Source organism: Grammomys surdaster, unplaced genomic scaffold, assembly GCF_004785775.1.
Source record: "Grammomys surdaster isolate TR1022 unplaced genomic scaffold, NIH_TR_1.0 126660, whole genome shotgun sequence".
NCBI lineage: Eukaryota > Metazoa > Chordata > Mammalia > Rodentia > Muridae > Grammomys > Grammomys surdaster.
Genome location: NW_021621449.1, coordinates 1075732 through 1091199, shown reverse-complemented (window position 1 = coordinate 1091199; position 15468 = coordinate 1075732). Strand labels below are relative to the sequence as shown.

The 15468-nt window shown below is 42.6% G+C and overlaps 1 protein-coding gene across 1 annotated transcript in view; it reads right to left on the bottom strand.

The window, feature by feature from the left end:
• Bcl2l13 (BCL2 like 13) overlaps positions 1–15236 on the bottom strand; it is a 55321-nt gene extending 40085 nt beyond the window's left edge. The window contains exons 1-2 of the mRNA XM_028761126.1: positions 15124–15236; positions 3910–4055 (exon numbers count right to left, since the gene is read on the bottom strand). Coding sequence (XP_028616959.1) covers positions 3910–4006 — 97 coding nt within the window. The 5' untranslated portion in view covers positions 4007–4055; positions 15124–15236. The remainder of the gene's footprint in view (positions 1–3909; positions 4056–15123) is intronic.
• Between the last annotated feature and the right edge of the window lie 232 nt (positions 15237–15468).

Genomic DNA, 15468 nt, shown 5'->3' with positions numbered 1-15468 from the left:
GTATGGAGCCTACTGTCCTGAGATTATAGAAAACCAGAGATATCATCGAACTACAAACACTCATCAAAATACTATCCTGAAATTATAGAAAACCAGAGATATCATCGAACTATAAACACTCATCAAAACACTACAAATTTATAGGAAATCAATAGTAGAAAAAATTGGAATATTTCAAATGGGACATTCAATACCAGCAGTATTTCTTCAGAAAGATAGAAAGAAAGAAATAAAGAAAGAAAGAAAGAAAGAAAGGAAGGAAGGAAGGAAGGAAGGAAGAGGAAGGAAGGAAGGAAGGAAGGAAGGAAGGAAGGAAGGACAGACCGACCCTGTCTGGAAACAAACAAAAGAGAAAAGAACAAAAACAATGAAAGTAAGCTTCAAAGTCATTCAAGTGGTAGCCATGCAAAAAGAATAATTTATGATGCTGAGTTAATTAATCTTAAATCACACTATATTTAATCAGGCCACATAGAATTAAACTAGGAATCAGTAATAAAGACTAATAATAGAAATAAAACAAACAAAAAAAAAAAAACAAAAACAAAAAAAAGGCCGGGCGGTGGTGGCGCACGCCTTTAATCCCAGCACTTGGGAGGCAGAGGCAGGCGGATTTCTGAGTTCAAGAGTTCGAGGCTAGCCTGGTCTACAGAGTGAGTTCCAGGACAGCCAGGGCTACACAGAGAAACCCTGTCTCGAAAAAACAAACAAAAAAAAAAAAAAACAGAAATAAAATCCCTGAATACTTGAAGATTAATTAGTATACCTGTAAGTAACACAAAAGTCAAAGAGAAAGTCTGAAGAAAAACAAAGCACTATTTTGATCCAAGTGAAAATGAAAACACAAGCCATCTGTGGCGACAAATGCATGTGATATCACAAGTGGACAGAAAAGACAGAAGTCAGCCAATCCCAGAACAGCTTGAGAACCCTGACAGAGGGTCAACCAGTAAGTCAGTCTCTGAAGCCACCTACATGCCATTCAGTTTGCAGAACCTGTAAGCTCCAAAGTTCCAGCAGTCCATCCACACTGCATCCCTCCAGGAGACTTAGGAAGTCTTTTGTTTTTTTAATTTTTTATTTTATTTATTTAATGTATATGAGCACACTGTAGTTATCTTCAGACACAACAGAAGAGGGCATCAAATCTCATTACAGATGGTTGTGAGCCACCATGTGGTTGCTGGGAATTGAACTCAGGACCTCTGGAAGAGCAGTCAGTGCTCTTAACCACTGAGCCATCTCTCCAGCCTGACTTAGGAAGTCTTAAAAATAACAAGAGAGGGTTGGGAGTGCTGGTGTAGGCCTTGGATCTCGACACTTAAGAGATGCAGGCAGGTGGAGTTGGAGGCCTGATCTACATAGAAATTTCCACATCACTCGGGGCTATATAGAAAGACCTTGTCCCCAAAACAAAAACAAAAAACATAAAAAACAAAAAGCAACAAGAGAAAGGGGAGAGGGAAGACAGGAGCAAGACAAAATTGGCTTGGTTTTACACTACTTTGAGGTTTTCCATTGTTAAAAATGTTTTTATTACTTATGTGTACACACATGTGCACATTCGTACATCTCAGCTCACATGCAGAAGTGAACGTTTTTCAAAGGTCCGTTCTCGGGCCACCTGACTTGCACAAGCAGCTTTACCCTCTGAACCATCTTGCTAGTCCCCAAATGATCTTAATAACAAACCCACTCTCTCAGTAACTAACCTATTCCCATGAAAACAACCTAAGTTCCACCTCCAGTACTCACATGGTAGGAGAGAACCAACTCTTACAAAGTGGCTGTCCTTCCTCCCCTCCTCCTCCTCTTCTTCCTCCCTCTCTCTTTTTCCCTTCCTCCTTCTCTTCCTCCCTCTCCCTCACATGCACACACCCATACACACACGCATGTACATACTCACCATAAATAAATGTAATAAAACAATTTTAAATCAAGATTAGTACATACATTATAACACAAAAAAAATACTGAAAATTAGAGTCTCTCAGACATCTGAACATCTTACATAAATTTTATATTCAATAGTCAATTAAAAGATTTTTTTTTTAATTTAGCCTGCACGTGCGTGTAGGCAAAGCATGTCATATGCCTGGAGTTCAGGGGACACTTAACGCCTGGTTCATTCCTTCTACTGAGCCACCCTCAGTGTCTTATTTTTATTTGTTGACAAAGTCTCATGTATCCCAGATTGGCCTTGATTTCTCTACGTAGTAAAAATGGACTTGAATTCCTGGTCCTCCTGTCCTCACCTGCCAAGTGCTAGAATATAGGTTTGCACCACCATGTAAGACCAGACTGGTCTACATGAGATCTTTACTCAAAAAACAAAACCAAAAACAGGACCAGGCATCTGGCTGCAAACACACTGAATCTCAAGAGGTATAGGCAAGTGTGTGCCTGTAAGTTCAATACCAGCATGGTCTACATATCAAGTTTCAATTCTGCCAAGGATTCCGTAAGACCACGTCACAAAGGTGGAAGGAGATAATTAACTGCCAACAAAGTTATCCTCTGCAGCTATAGCACACTCATATAAATAAATCTTAAAAAAAAAAAAAAAAAAAGCTGTCCTCTGACTTCCACACATGCATGTCTACACACAAGCACATACCCACTGTGGTAGTTAAATGAAAATGGCTCCACAGGTTGGAGTGGGTGTGGGTGTGGTCTTGTTGGAGGTGTGGGTGTGGTCTTGTTGGAGGTGTGGGTGTGGGTGTGGTCTTGTTGGAGGTGGTGTCTTGCTGGGGGTGGGCTCTGGGGCTCAGAAGCTCAAGCCAGTTCTCTTCCTGCCGCCTTCGGATCAGGATACAGAACGCTCAGCTCCTTCTTCATCACCATGTCTGTCTGCACCCCACCATGTTTCCCTCATGATGATAAAGGACTAAACCTCTGAACTGTAAGCCAGACTCCATTAAAGGTTTTTCTTTATAACAGTTGCAGTGACCATGGTTTCTCTTCGCAGCAATAAAGTTGTAACTAAGACACTCATCACAAAATAAAAAACAAATCTTTTTTTAAAAAAGCATAAGGAGCTGGAGCGATGGCTCAGTAGTAAAGAGCACTTGCTGCTCTTGTAGAGAGGATCTAGTTCAGTTTCTAGCACCCATGTGGTAACTCGCAGCCATTCATAACTCTAGTTTCAGGGAATCCATTGCCCTCTTCTGACATCTACATGCCCCAGGCGTGCACATGCATGGTACACATACATGTATGCAAGTTAAGCGCTCATACACATAAATGTTTAAAGAAGGAAAGAAGGGAAGAAGGAAGGAAAGGAGGGAGGGAGGGACAGAAAGAGGGAGGGAGGCACAGAAAGAAGGAGGGAGGGAGGGAGGGAGGGAGGGAGGGAGGGAGGGAGGGAGAGAGAGAGGGAGGGAGGGAAGGAGGGAGGAAGGAAGGAAGGAAGGACAAAGGACGGACCAACTGCCTCTATTCTCAGCACTTGGGAGGCAGAGGCAAAAGTGACCCTAATTAAAAAGTAGCCTGGTCTACATAACAAGTTTCAGGACAGGCAAGGCTACACGGCCAGATCCTGTCTCAGACAAAGTGTAATAAAATGGCCAAGGAGGTAAAGATGTCTGCCAAAAAGCATGAGTTGTATTGGATCTCTAGGGTGGATAGAAAGGGTCAACTCAGCAACATTGGCTTCTGACTACTGTACACACACCATGGAATGTACATGCCCACACAGATACACATTCATGAAAGTTTTGAAATAAAACAAAATGAAAAAACAAACCAAAAATCAAAAGAAAAACCACTAAAAGCGGTTGCAACTAGGACTGGAACAGGAGTGGGGTAGGTGACTGCATTCTAAAGCTTGTTGATATTACTTGATCTCACACATACACATTACTTAGACGCATACTGAGCAACATAACCACCATAAACCAAAGACAGTACCTTGTTGTTTCTCCTGAGAGACAAGTCCCAAGTAGCTGAGAACAACATACTTTGTTTCATAGTGAAATCCCAGAGGCACAGTCGTCGAGGACGCCATTGAATTGGCTGAAGTTGCTCCAAGGAGGTCTACTAGGGACACTGGAAATCTAAAAACAAAAGGTTTCTTTCAGTTTAAACCTGGTTACAAACCAATCAACTTCTCCATTGATCCCAGTTACTCATCTAACTCCCAAAGTCAATGTCTCAACACTTTCCTTCCAGTAGTCTTTACAACTAATGGTTTAATTTCCATATAAACAGTAACTTAATTGTTCAAATCAAGAGTAAATTTTCCGGTTTTGGTTTTTTATTCTTTCCTACTTTTGTACTGTCTTGGGGGGGGGGGGACCTGCCATGGTGTTCATGTGGAATAAGTTCTCTTCTTCCATCCACCTTTCCATGGTTCTGGGGATCAAACTCAGGTGGCCAGGCCTGCACCTTTACCCACTAAGCCATCTCACTGGAACTTCCTAATTTTTCTATATCCACACGAGTGGCAGACACATTGGACATCCTGAACTCCATCCCCCTGTATGTTTTTTTCATTTCTTTAATAATAATCTCCTCAATATATCCATAACAGCATGGATATGTTGGACAAAGATATAATTCACTTCCCTGGCAGGACATAGCAAACTGTGAGATTTCATAGAGCTACACAGAATGCCAAGCAATTTAAAAATTACGTATTGTGGGCCTAGAAACATGGCTAAGGAGTTGAGAGCACACTGCTCTTGCAGAGGACCCAAGTTCAGTTCCCAGCACCCAAGTTAGCTCACAATCACATATAACTCAGCTCTAGAGGAATCTGATGTCTCTATGGGCATGTGCACATACATACACACACATATACACATAATTTAAAATTAAAATCTTTTTTAAATTATAAATTGCTTAGTTCAAAATCTTACACCTAATCCACAACTTGTCCTCTGACCTTCATATTCACACTGGGGCACTGCAGGACACAGATACACAACAAATTAGTAAAAATATAAGTTTTCGCCGGGCAGTGGTGGCACACGCCTTTAATCCCAGCACTTGGGAGGAAGAGGCAGGTGGATTTCTGAGTTTGAGGCCAGCCTGGTCTACAGAGTAAGTTCCAGGACAGCCAGGACTACACAGAGAAACCCTTTCTCGAAAAACAAAACAAAAAAAATATATATATATATATGTTTTCTGGGTTTTTTTTTTAAATAATTTATTTTTTCTAAAATCGTAATTCATTCACACAGGGGTTATAAACACAGAAAGGCAGGATGTGGGGAAGGGGATGACACTGGAGTGTGGGTGTTCAGGGGGAATACAGATATCTTCAGAACCGGGTATCAGCTGGGTGAAGGGTCAGGGGACAGGTCGCTATGACTCTGCCTATGACTCGCTTGTCCTTATCTAAGTTGGTACTATCCGCCAAGGCTACCTATTTACAAGGTCTATGACTACTCGGGCTGGTAAATTTCCACAAAAGCTGCCTGTTTACAATAGCTAATAGCCATCTGTTTCAGTGTTTTTCCACAGAGACCCAAGACTTGGTGTTAGTATACATGTATGACAGGCCTATTGCTGCTTTTAGGCCTATGGCTGATTTTAGGCCTTCAGTGTGTAAGCAGGGCTGCCCCTGACATCTCCTCCCTTCTCTAAGTATAGAAGGGCTGTGGCAATTCTAAACTATCGAAGGCGGGGATAAAGGCCTGACCTCCAGTAATTGAAGGGGACCTTGTAATGGCTCTGGTCCCCCTGTCGTTGTCCAGTGAGGTATGAGGGCCATACCCATCCCGATGTCTTTTTCCTGGAGAGGGGATACTTTTGACAGTTTTCTGATGTCTATTATGTATTGGCCAGCAGGAACACTGTTATTTGACATTTACCTTTTTATTATTTTACTTTCTTGTTGTCTGGTATCCATAAATCCAATCTCCTTTTTATGGAGGTGTTTAGAGGGAACAGTAGCAATGAGCCAGTGGCAGCATCCTACCCATTCCACTCCAGTAGCCTGACCCTAGCTGAATCTAACCACTTCTCCTTGGCTCCTGTGTGTCTCCCCAGCTAGCTTTCTAGGTGCTCTGCCTCATTTTTTGTTGTTTTTTGTTTTGTTTTGTTGTTCATTTTATTGAGACGGATATGTGGCCTTGGCTGTCCTGGAACTCACTCTGTAGACCAGGTTGGCCTAAAACTCTCAGAGATCTGCATTTAGGGGGTTAAAGGCATGCACCACCACCTAGCTACCTAACTCACTCTTTCAGAAACTCAGCACTCTTTCCCTGAGTAACTTTTCTATCTGTAAGAGCTCTAATCAGTTTTACCCTTTGAATATAGGATCCTACTGGAACCTAATTTAACTTTCTATAGAAATTCTCTATCAATTAAAAATGTTTAGACTTATTTTATGTATGAGTGCTTTGCCTCATCTATATATGTGTAACACATATGTGCCTGGTATCTCAGAGGTCAGAAGAGGGTGTCAGAACCCTGAAACTGGAGTGATGGATAGACGGGCACTACCATGCAGGTGCTGGGAACTGAACCCGCATCGCCTACCAAAGCAACAAGTACTCTTAACCACTGAGCCAACTTTCCAGCTCTCAACATTAAGCTTTAAAAACGCGTATGTTTACAGATGGAGGTAGGGGATAACTTGAGAGTTATCCTGAGCCACCTAGAAGGCCAACTTCCCATCAATTATACTATATTATATAAGGATTACTATACTAAATTTATACTTTACAAGTCTCGAATTGTACAAATTCACATACAAATCTAGAAGTATAATTACATTATTGAAATAGAAGGCAAAAGTCTTCTCCCTTTCTGGGTCTAAGTACTGAAGATGGAACTAGGGCCTTGCCCATACACAAGTGCTTGACCACTGTAAGGCCTTTTCCTTTTTAAAGGTTTCATTGCTTCCTATTATTTTTTGAGTGTTTTGTCTGTAATATGTATGTGTACCACAAGTTGTCTTTTGACCTCCACATGTGTATCATGGCACACACGCCTGCTCCCCCTCCACACAAAAAATACATTTAGGGAGGAAATAAAACTTCTTTGAAAAGCACTGGGAGTGATCTCTGCATTAAAGGGGCAGAGGCAGGAGGATCAAAGCCAAACAAAACCAGAGAAGAAAACTGAGACAATCCAGGGAAACCTCTCAGTCTAGCCTGGAGCAGTCAGAAGAGTAGAAAGAAAACCACAAGCTAAGTGTGGCCACTACAGCCAAGACGGTGCATTAGGCATCAAGAACACAGACTCCTCTGACTGGGGTGTACGGGCAGCTCTTCTTCACTCCAGAGTCAGATTCTACTCTATCAGCCTTCATCTGGTTTACGGGAACTGTGAGTGTGGCCTAGGGTGAGGCTACCACTGAAAGGACCCTCAGAACGTTCTTATCGCTTCGCTGTGGAGTCCTTCAAACAGTTCTAGGGTTGGAACAGCTAAGGTCTACAATTTGGGAAAGACTTCTTGCGATAAGACTCTGAAAAGTTCTGAAAAATGCAAGGCCAGAGGTCTTTTTTCTCCAGTATTCCTAACAACAGTGACAAAGATTGCTTAGTCAAACTTTGGCCAGGCTTCTAGAACACCTTCTTCTAGAGGTCCATCTGCACATTTGCCTTCAGAATCTAGAATCTTAGGGGCTGTGGGGAAGGCTCAGTGGTCAAGAGCATTTCTGTTCTTGCAGAGGACCTGGATTCAGTTCCCAGTATCCACATAGCAGCACCCACACAACAGTAATTCCAGTTCCAGGAGAACCAACACACAGTACATGTACATATATGCAGGCAAACATCCACACATATAAAATTTGTAAAAATAAAAATCAATTTTAGTAAAATAACTATTAACTATAAACTCTATTGAGTTTAGCCAAAATAATATTTTTCAGGGATGAGGGGACATAGCTAAGACAGGGTCTCTATATCCCTGGCTGGCTTGGAACTCGCTATGCAAACCAGGCTGGCCTCAAACACAGAGATCTACCTGTCTCTGCTGGAGGTACAAGCCTGTAACCCCAGCACTGGATAGGCAGAGATGGATTACCAGGGCTTGCTGGCTGATCAGTGAGCTCTAGTTCATTGAGACCCTATCTAAAATAAGGAAAAAAGACACCCACATCAACCTCTGACCTCCACATGCACACACACGTGCTACCCCACTGCCCTCAACACACCCCACCTCCACAAAGAAAAAGAGAGGAAATGATAAACTGGATGAAAGGTCCTCCACACCAGCTGCAGAGATGCTCGTCAGCTGAGAGTGCTCAGCGCTCTTGCAGAGGCCCTGGCTCCCAACGCCCACATCAGGTGACTCTAAACTGTCTGCAATTCCAGTTCTATGGGATCTGATGCCCTCTGGCCTCCATGGGTACCTGCACGTGGTACACATAAACTCAAGAGATATATAATACTATATATATACACACACACACACATATATATAAGAACAAATCTTTTTTAAAAAATGGAAAGGTACTGTATACCTCTAGCTCTCAAGTTTTCTTTTATTGATTGATTTCTTTTATTGATCAATTGGTTTCTTGTAGCATCAGCTGGCCCAAAATCCATATCTAGATCAGGCTGCCTTCAAACTCACAGAAATCTGCCTGGCTCTACTTCCAAAGTGCTGTGTTTAAAGATGTGTACCACTATACCCAATTTTACTTATTTAAAAAAAAAAAAAAAAAAAAAAACAAAAGCAGAAAAAAGACTTGTTTTACAGGAGCTGGAAAGATAGCTCAGTGGTTAAGAGCACTCCCTACTCTTCCATAGCACCCATCTGGCAGAACACAACTGCTGTAACTCCAGCTGTGGAGGACTTAAATGCCCTCTTCTGGCCTCCAGACACCCACACATTGTGGCAGACACAAATATATACATAAATAAATATGAGTGTTTTGCCTCCATGTATGTCTTTGTACCACATGCATGCCTTGTGCCTGCAAAGATCAGAAGGCACAGCTCTCCTGGAGCTAGAGGTAACTATGTGGGGGACAGAGAACTGAACTCCAGTCCTCTGAATGCGCAGTAAACACTCTAAATGCTGAGCCACCTTATCACCCCTCAAGTTCTCATTTTAAATGATGAAAGGGACACAACTACTTTCAGTCTTTATACTGTCTCTAGTAAAACTGTTTGCATTTCCAGCCTTGTGGAAATGCTTTATATAAAGAAGTGATCAAGGGCCAGTTGGAGGCCACCTGGGTGAGGAAAACTTGCTGCAAAACTTAACACCCTGAGTTGAAACCCCTGAACCAATGTGTGGAAGCAGAGAACAGACCCCCCACAAGTTGCTCTCTCATCTCCACACACACACACCAGTACCCACTCACTGGCATTCACATATAGAACAAACAAATAAACGGGAAGACATAATACTTAATTTGAATGTTACGAAGATAATTAAACCATGTGTGCTGCAGAAGTCCCCAGGACTCAGGTGGTAAAAGCAGGATTTAAGAGTTTAAAATCAACAGTTTCAAAAATAAATAAATAAATAAAACAGACAAACAAAAAGCACTGGTAGCACACATTTTTAATCTCAGTTCAAAGGCAGATCTTTGTGAATTCAAGGCCAGCTTGCTCTACATAGCAACTTCCAGGCTGGTCAGAGATACACAGTGAGAACCTATCTCCAAGCAAATAAAAACCAAATGTTTAAATATGCATATAGCTTTCTGTGTATGGTAAGAGGCTGTACTGGGGAATCAAGCGGAGGGCCTCACATATGGTAACCACTCTATCCCAAGTTCATGTATGAGCTTCTGTTTGGGTGTATTTCTTTTGGACATAAGGTCCTGTAATGTCATAGACCTGAAACTTGTTATGTTGCCTAGACTGGTCTTGAACTTGCAGTTATACTCCTGCCTCCACCTCCCAGGAGCTCAGATAACAGGCATGTGCTACTACACTCAAACTTTCTAGCTATGATCTTAAATTCAAACAAATGGCAAATTCCAGGGTCAGTATAGGCTGGGGAGATAGGTAAGGGTACTTACTGTATTAAAACCTAGATTTGAAAACCCAGAATCCACATGATTGTGCATACACACACAAACACACACACACACACACACAGGAGGGGGAACACAATACTCCTGACTTCTGGCCTCCATATGCATATGTGCATGCAATAATACTCACATACACACATGTACCTACACATATACACACAAAATTAAATTTGTAAAAGTGCAAAAACTATCCTGACCAGCTGTACTGCTGCAGAATAAGGTGTTAATTTAAGAATTCAGCAGACATTATTACTAGTCTAGTGCTGATTGCCCTTCCAGTTAAAACATGCGTAATGGAACATTCTAGTTCAATCCTGTGCTAACAACTGCCCAAAAATATCTTCACTCAGCAGTTGGCACTCACAGATAATGCACTCACAGGGGAATTCCTAATATGAAACCCTCCCCCTTACACACAGAGTCTGACTTTCACCATCAGTATGTTAGGCTTCTCATATAAAAGCAAAACAAAATTCAAAAATATATTGTCCCACCTCTAGGTACATGCTAGAGAAATGTAAACATGGCTACCTACAATTTATACATGAATGTTCAAGATCACTTTCTGCTTTAGACAAAAAGGAAGCAACTTTAAATTGCTTTAAATAAAATAAGGGGAGGGGTATGTGCAAGAGAGGGCTTCATAGTTAAGAGCGTGTACCAGGCTTCCAGAAGACCAAGTTCAAATCCCAGCACCCACGTCTGGCAGTTCACATGCAACACTGCTCACATCTCAACCCCAGGAAATTCAACATCTCTGCCTCCTCAGCCAGGCCCATACCCCACATAGAGATACACATAATTTAAAATAATCTTTAAAATAAGCCACATAAGTTAGATATTGCGATATGAACCTATATTATCTAGCTACTTGGGGAAGATGAAATATGAGGTTCACCCGATGTAAGCTTAAGACATTGTTCAGCCAGGCATGGTGGCTCACACCTTTAATCCCAGCACTCAGGAGACAGAGGGAGAGGCAGGTGATCTCTGTGAATTTGGAGCCAGCCAAGTCTACTGAGTTCCAGGGCAGCCGGGGCTACAAGGAAAAACCCTATCTTGAAACCCCTCTTTCAAAAAAAGATGAGGAGGAGGAAAAGGGAAGAGAAGGAAGAAGAGAAAAAACGATAAAGATTAAAAAATGGTTCCTGCCAAGCATGGTGGCGTACGCCTACAATCCTAACAACCAAACTGTGGCTAATGTATCAAAACTTCAAGCCTGGACTACAAAGAGATTTCTCTCAAAAACTAGCAGGAACAATACCTTTGCCAAGTGGTATGAGGGCTCTCAGAAGTGATGAAAATGCACATGGTTGCACAACTCTGAATGTAATTTACATATCATTAATTTACATGACTGAACAGTGTAGTAAAGTAATTATATCTCCATGAAGCTACTAAACAGTGAGTTGCTCCCAGCACAACTCAGAGGCTGAAGCACTACTGCCACCAATTTGAGGCCAGACCGGGCTACACGGTGAGTTCCAGACTAGCTTAACTACAGAGTGAGACTCTGTCTCATAAAATCAAAAACAATATATACATATGTGTGTGTATGCATACATATACACATGTATATACACATACACACACACATATATGTATGTATCAGTTACTACTGGGCTAGGAGTGTAGCTCAGCAGTAGAGCCTAAAAGCCTGAAAACCTTTATTCAAGCTGGGCACCACAAAAACACAAAGCAAACAACAAAAGTGCCTGGGGTGTAGGTTAGTGAGGGCTCTGCATGCAAATGTCAGTGGATCTGATCCCTAACATAAAAACCAACTCCTAAAATAGTATTCTTGAGCCAGATTTGGGTGGTATAGGCCTATAATCTCAGCATTTGGGAGGCTGAGACAGAAAGATCACAGTTCAAGACCAGACAAGGGATACAGGGAGAGCCTGCCTTAAAGTTCTTAGGGTGAGGTCTGGAGATGGCTCAGAGGTTAAGAGCACTTGCTGCTCTTGCAGAGGACCTGGGTATGGTTCCCAGCACCCACATGGTGGTTGACAACCACCCCTAACTCCTGTTCCAGGAGGTGTTCCCCGTCCTGATCTCTGCAGACACCATGTGTCCACAGGGTGCACATACACTCACACAGAACAAAATGAATACATCTAAAAAATTTTTTTTTTTAAATCTTGGTGATAATTTCATTTATTTGGAATGAGATAGGGCTCAAAATGATGTCTGAAAACTGAGAAAAGACAATGAAAATACTAAATATTTATTTCATAAGAAATATTTCATAAGAAAAATTGAAAAAAAAACCTGTTTTAGACAGTGTAGTAAGATGGCTCCAGCATAAATCAAGCCATTTGCTGCCAAGTCTAACCAACCCAGAACTGACATAGTAGAAGCAGAGAAGACCGCTACAAGTTATCCTCTGACAACTTCAGATCTATAAAACCCTGTCATTAAAAAAAAAGAAAATTTTTGCCAGGCTGTGATGGTATACACCTTTAATCCCAGCACTCTGGAGGCAGAGGCAAGAGGATTTTTCTGAGTCTGAGGAAAACCTGGTCTACACTGGTCTACAGTGCTAATTCAGGACAGCCAGAGCTACATAAAGAGACCCTGTGTCAAAAAAAAAAAGGAAGAAAGAAAGAAAGAAAGAAAGAAAGAAAGAAAGAAAGAAAAGAAAAAAGAAAAAAAAGAGGCCGGGCGGTCGTGGCACACGCCTTTAATCCCAGCGCTTGGGAGGCAGAGGCAGCCAGATTTCTGAGTTCGAAGCCAACCTGCTCTACAGAGTGAGTTCCAGGACAGCCAGGACTACACAAAGAAACCCTGTCTTGAAAACCCTTAAAAAAAAAAAAAGAAAAAAAAAAAGAAAGAAAAGAGAGCAGGGGTGTTTACAGTGTATTAATGAGCACTTTTTTCTTGTTTTTTTTTCCTTAAGGTTAAAGATATAATTTACTTTTAACATTTTTTATTGTTTTAATTACGTGTAGGTGGGTATATGCACATAAATGCAGTCCGTGCCCACAGAGGTCAGAGGTCGGAGAGCCCCCTGGAGCTGGGGTTATAGGCAGTTGTAAGCTGTCTGATGTGGGTGCAGGGAATCAAACTCAGGTCCTCAGGAAGAGCAGTGCATGCTCATAACCACTGAGCCATCTCTCCAGGGCCCCTCCCAAAGTTAAGACAGTCTCACTTTTTCCCCAGGACGGTCTCCCAGCCATCTTCCCGGCCTCCCCTATATTAAGTTTACAGAGTGCCCAGTGTTACCATTTCCTTTTACAAATTGAAGGTGTTTGGTAAAGGCAATGAGAGAATGGGAGAGGTTAATGGGGATGGGGTAAAAAAGACAAAAATATACTATATAACTATATAAATTTGTCAAATAATAATACTTTAAACAATGGTTAGATTTATTTGGCTAAATTCAATTTCCAGGGTACACTCCTGAACATAAGACACAGGCCACTTTAAGATAGGTGTGGTGGTAGTTCCCATCTGGAATCCTAGCACTAGGCAGACTAACTGTAGGTTCAAGGCCAGCCTGGACCACTGAGACTGTTTCAAAACAAAACAAGGGTTGACAAAAAGGTTCAGCAGGTAAAAGCAACTTGAGTTTAATTCCTAGAACCATGTAAAGATGGAAAGAGAAAACTGACTCCCAAAGTTGCCCTCTGGCCATGCATGGTGGCACAGGCCTTGGAAGGTGGAGGCAGGTGGATGTCTGTGAGTTTGAGACTATCCTGGTCTGGTCCATATAGGAAACTCTAGGACAACCAGGACTATATAGAGACCCTACCCTCCCCAAAATAAAACAAAGTTGCCTACTGCCCTACACACACGTGTATCCAAACATACAATTACACCCGCAATAATTAATATTTTTAATATTTTAAAGGGACAGTCATGGTTAAGTACTCCTGGATTTCTATACAGGGGAGGTAGAAAAAGTAGGATGTGAGTTCAAGGCCAATTTAGGATACAGGAGATCAAAAAACAAACCAAAATAAATGTTATTTTAAGGACTATGAACCGTCTGAAAGAAATTTTTTTCGAATAGTTTAGAATATACCTAACCATCCAGAGCCAGGAGATTTTATAGAAAAACTGCTTAAATATTTTCAATCCCCTGTTATAAACATCCAGGATACATTGATCCAACTGTGTATATGAAATATAAGTGGTTTACTACCCACATGCTTGCCCAACTTTTTGTGTGTTAAAACAAAATGGAAGAAAGGTATTTCAAGGGTGTGGCAACTCATTTAAGGTCACACAAGTTACGGCAGAGAGCACCAACAGTCTGGTTTATACCAAGTCTCCAAGGGGAATATTGGAAATTTTGCCAAAAAAATTTTTTTTAATATCAGGAAGAAGAGGGGCCTGTCAGCATGGTTCAAAACTTTTAAACACAGAGAGTAAAACAGACCTCTTAGATAAACACTTGTGCATGGGAATGGTGAATTACTTAACAGAGCTATCAATCAAAGCATGTGAATTTCTGGGCAGATCCCTTCAGTTTCTACCACTAAGTAAAATCCCCAACTTAGAAAGCCTAGGCTTCCTCCTTCACAGTAATATAAAGACAAGAAATGTGGGATCTCATGGGAATGTGAGGAGGGCTTTTAAAAAGGAAAAAAACAAAAACGAATTACTGTGAAAGGTGCCTTCATGGGGTAAGACCTAGTTGGTTTTGTTTGGTCTTGGGGGCGGGAGTGGAGAGGGGACGGGAATGGGTGTCAAAACGACAGTGCTAAGACTGAGAAACAAGCCTTAACACTGTGACAAGACACCACTAGCAAAGCTTATCTATAATCGTTCGAAGTGAATGGCACCACGCTTTCCTCCTCCAAGCAAGAATTCACGCTTCCTAGTCTAGACCCCCAAAACAGACCATGGTTCGCAAAGCCGACATCTGTGTGAAGAACAGAATGTAGAGCAAGGGTGAGTAAGTCCCAGCGCCTCAGGCAGCCACACAGACTGTCCAAAAGCCGCCCGGCAAGGGGGCACACTGGATAGGTCGGATAAGCCCCCAAATAACCCCTAGAAATTCCGAGATGCCTCAGCGGAGCACCTCAGTCTTCCTTCCCTCCCGCCGGTCTCTCCAGCGCCCTGGGCAGCCCGGTGGTCAGCTCGGTGGTCTCTAAGACCCCCTTTCTCAGCGGGTGGAAACCGCTCCGCCACCCACCAGGGCCTCCCCGGAATCCCACTCCCATCACCTGGCTCCGGCCTTGCCCCAGAAGGGACGAAGGAGACGGCGGTGGCAGCAGGTGCTTCCCACAAGGTACGGGAGCGGCGGTGGCTGCTTCGACCCGCGGACCTAATCTACCGCCGCCGCCATGTTGGTCGGTGAGGTCACCCTGGCGCGCTTCCGTCACGGCGGCGTGGGGGCGGGGCCTGGCCGTGGAGGTGGGGCCAGGCCGCAGCCGGATCCGTTAGCTGGAAACGAAGCAGGGTCACTGATGCCTGCTGGTCAGTTTGCGCAGGCGTGACCTGTGTGCAAAGCTGTCCTTTGCCTTTCTTTCCAAGAGCCACACAAATCCTAGATTCCTGGACTTCATAAA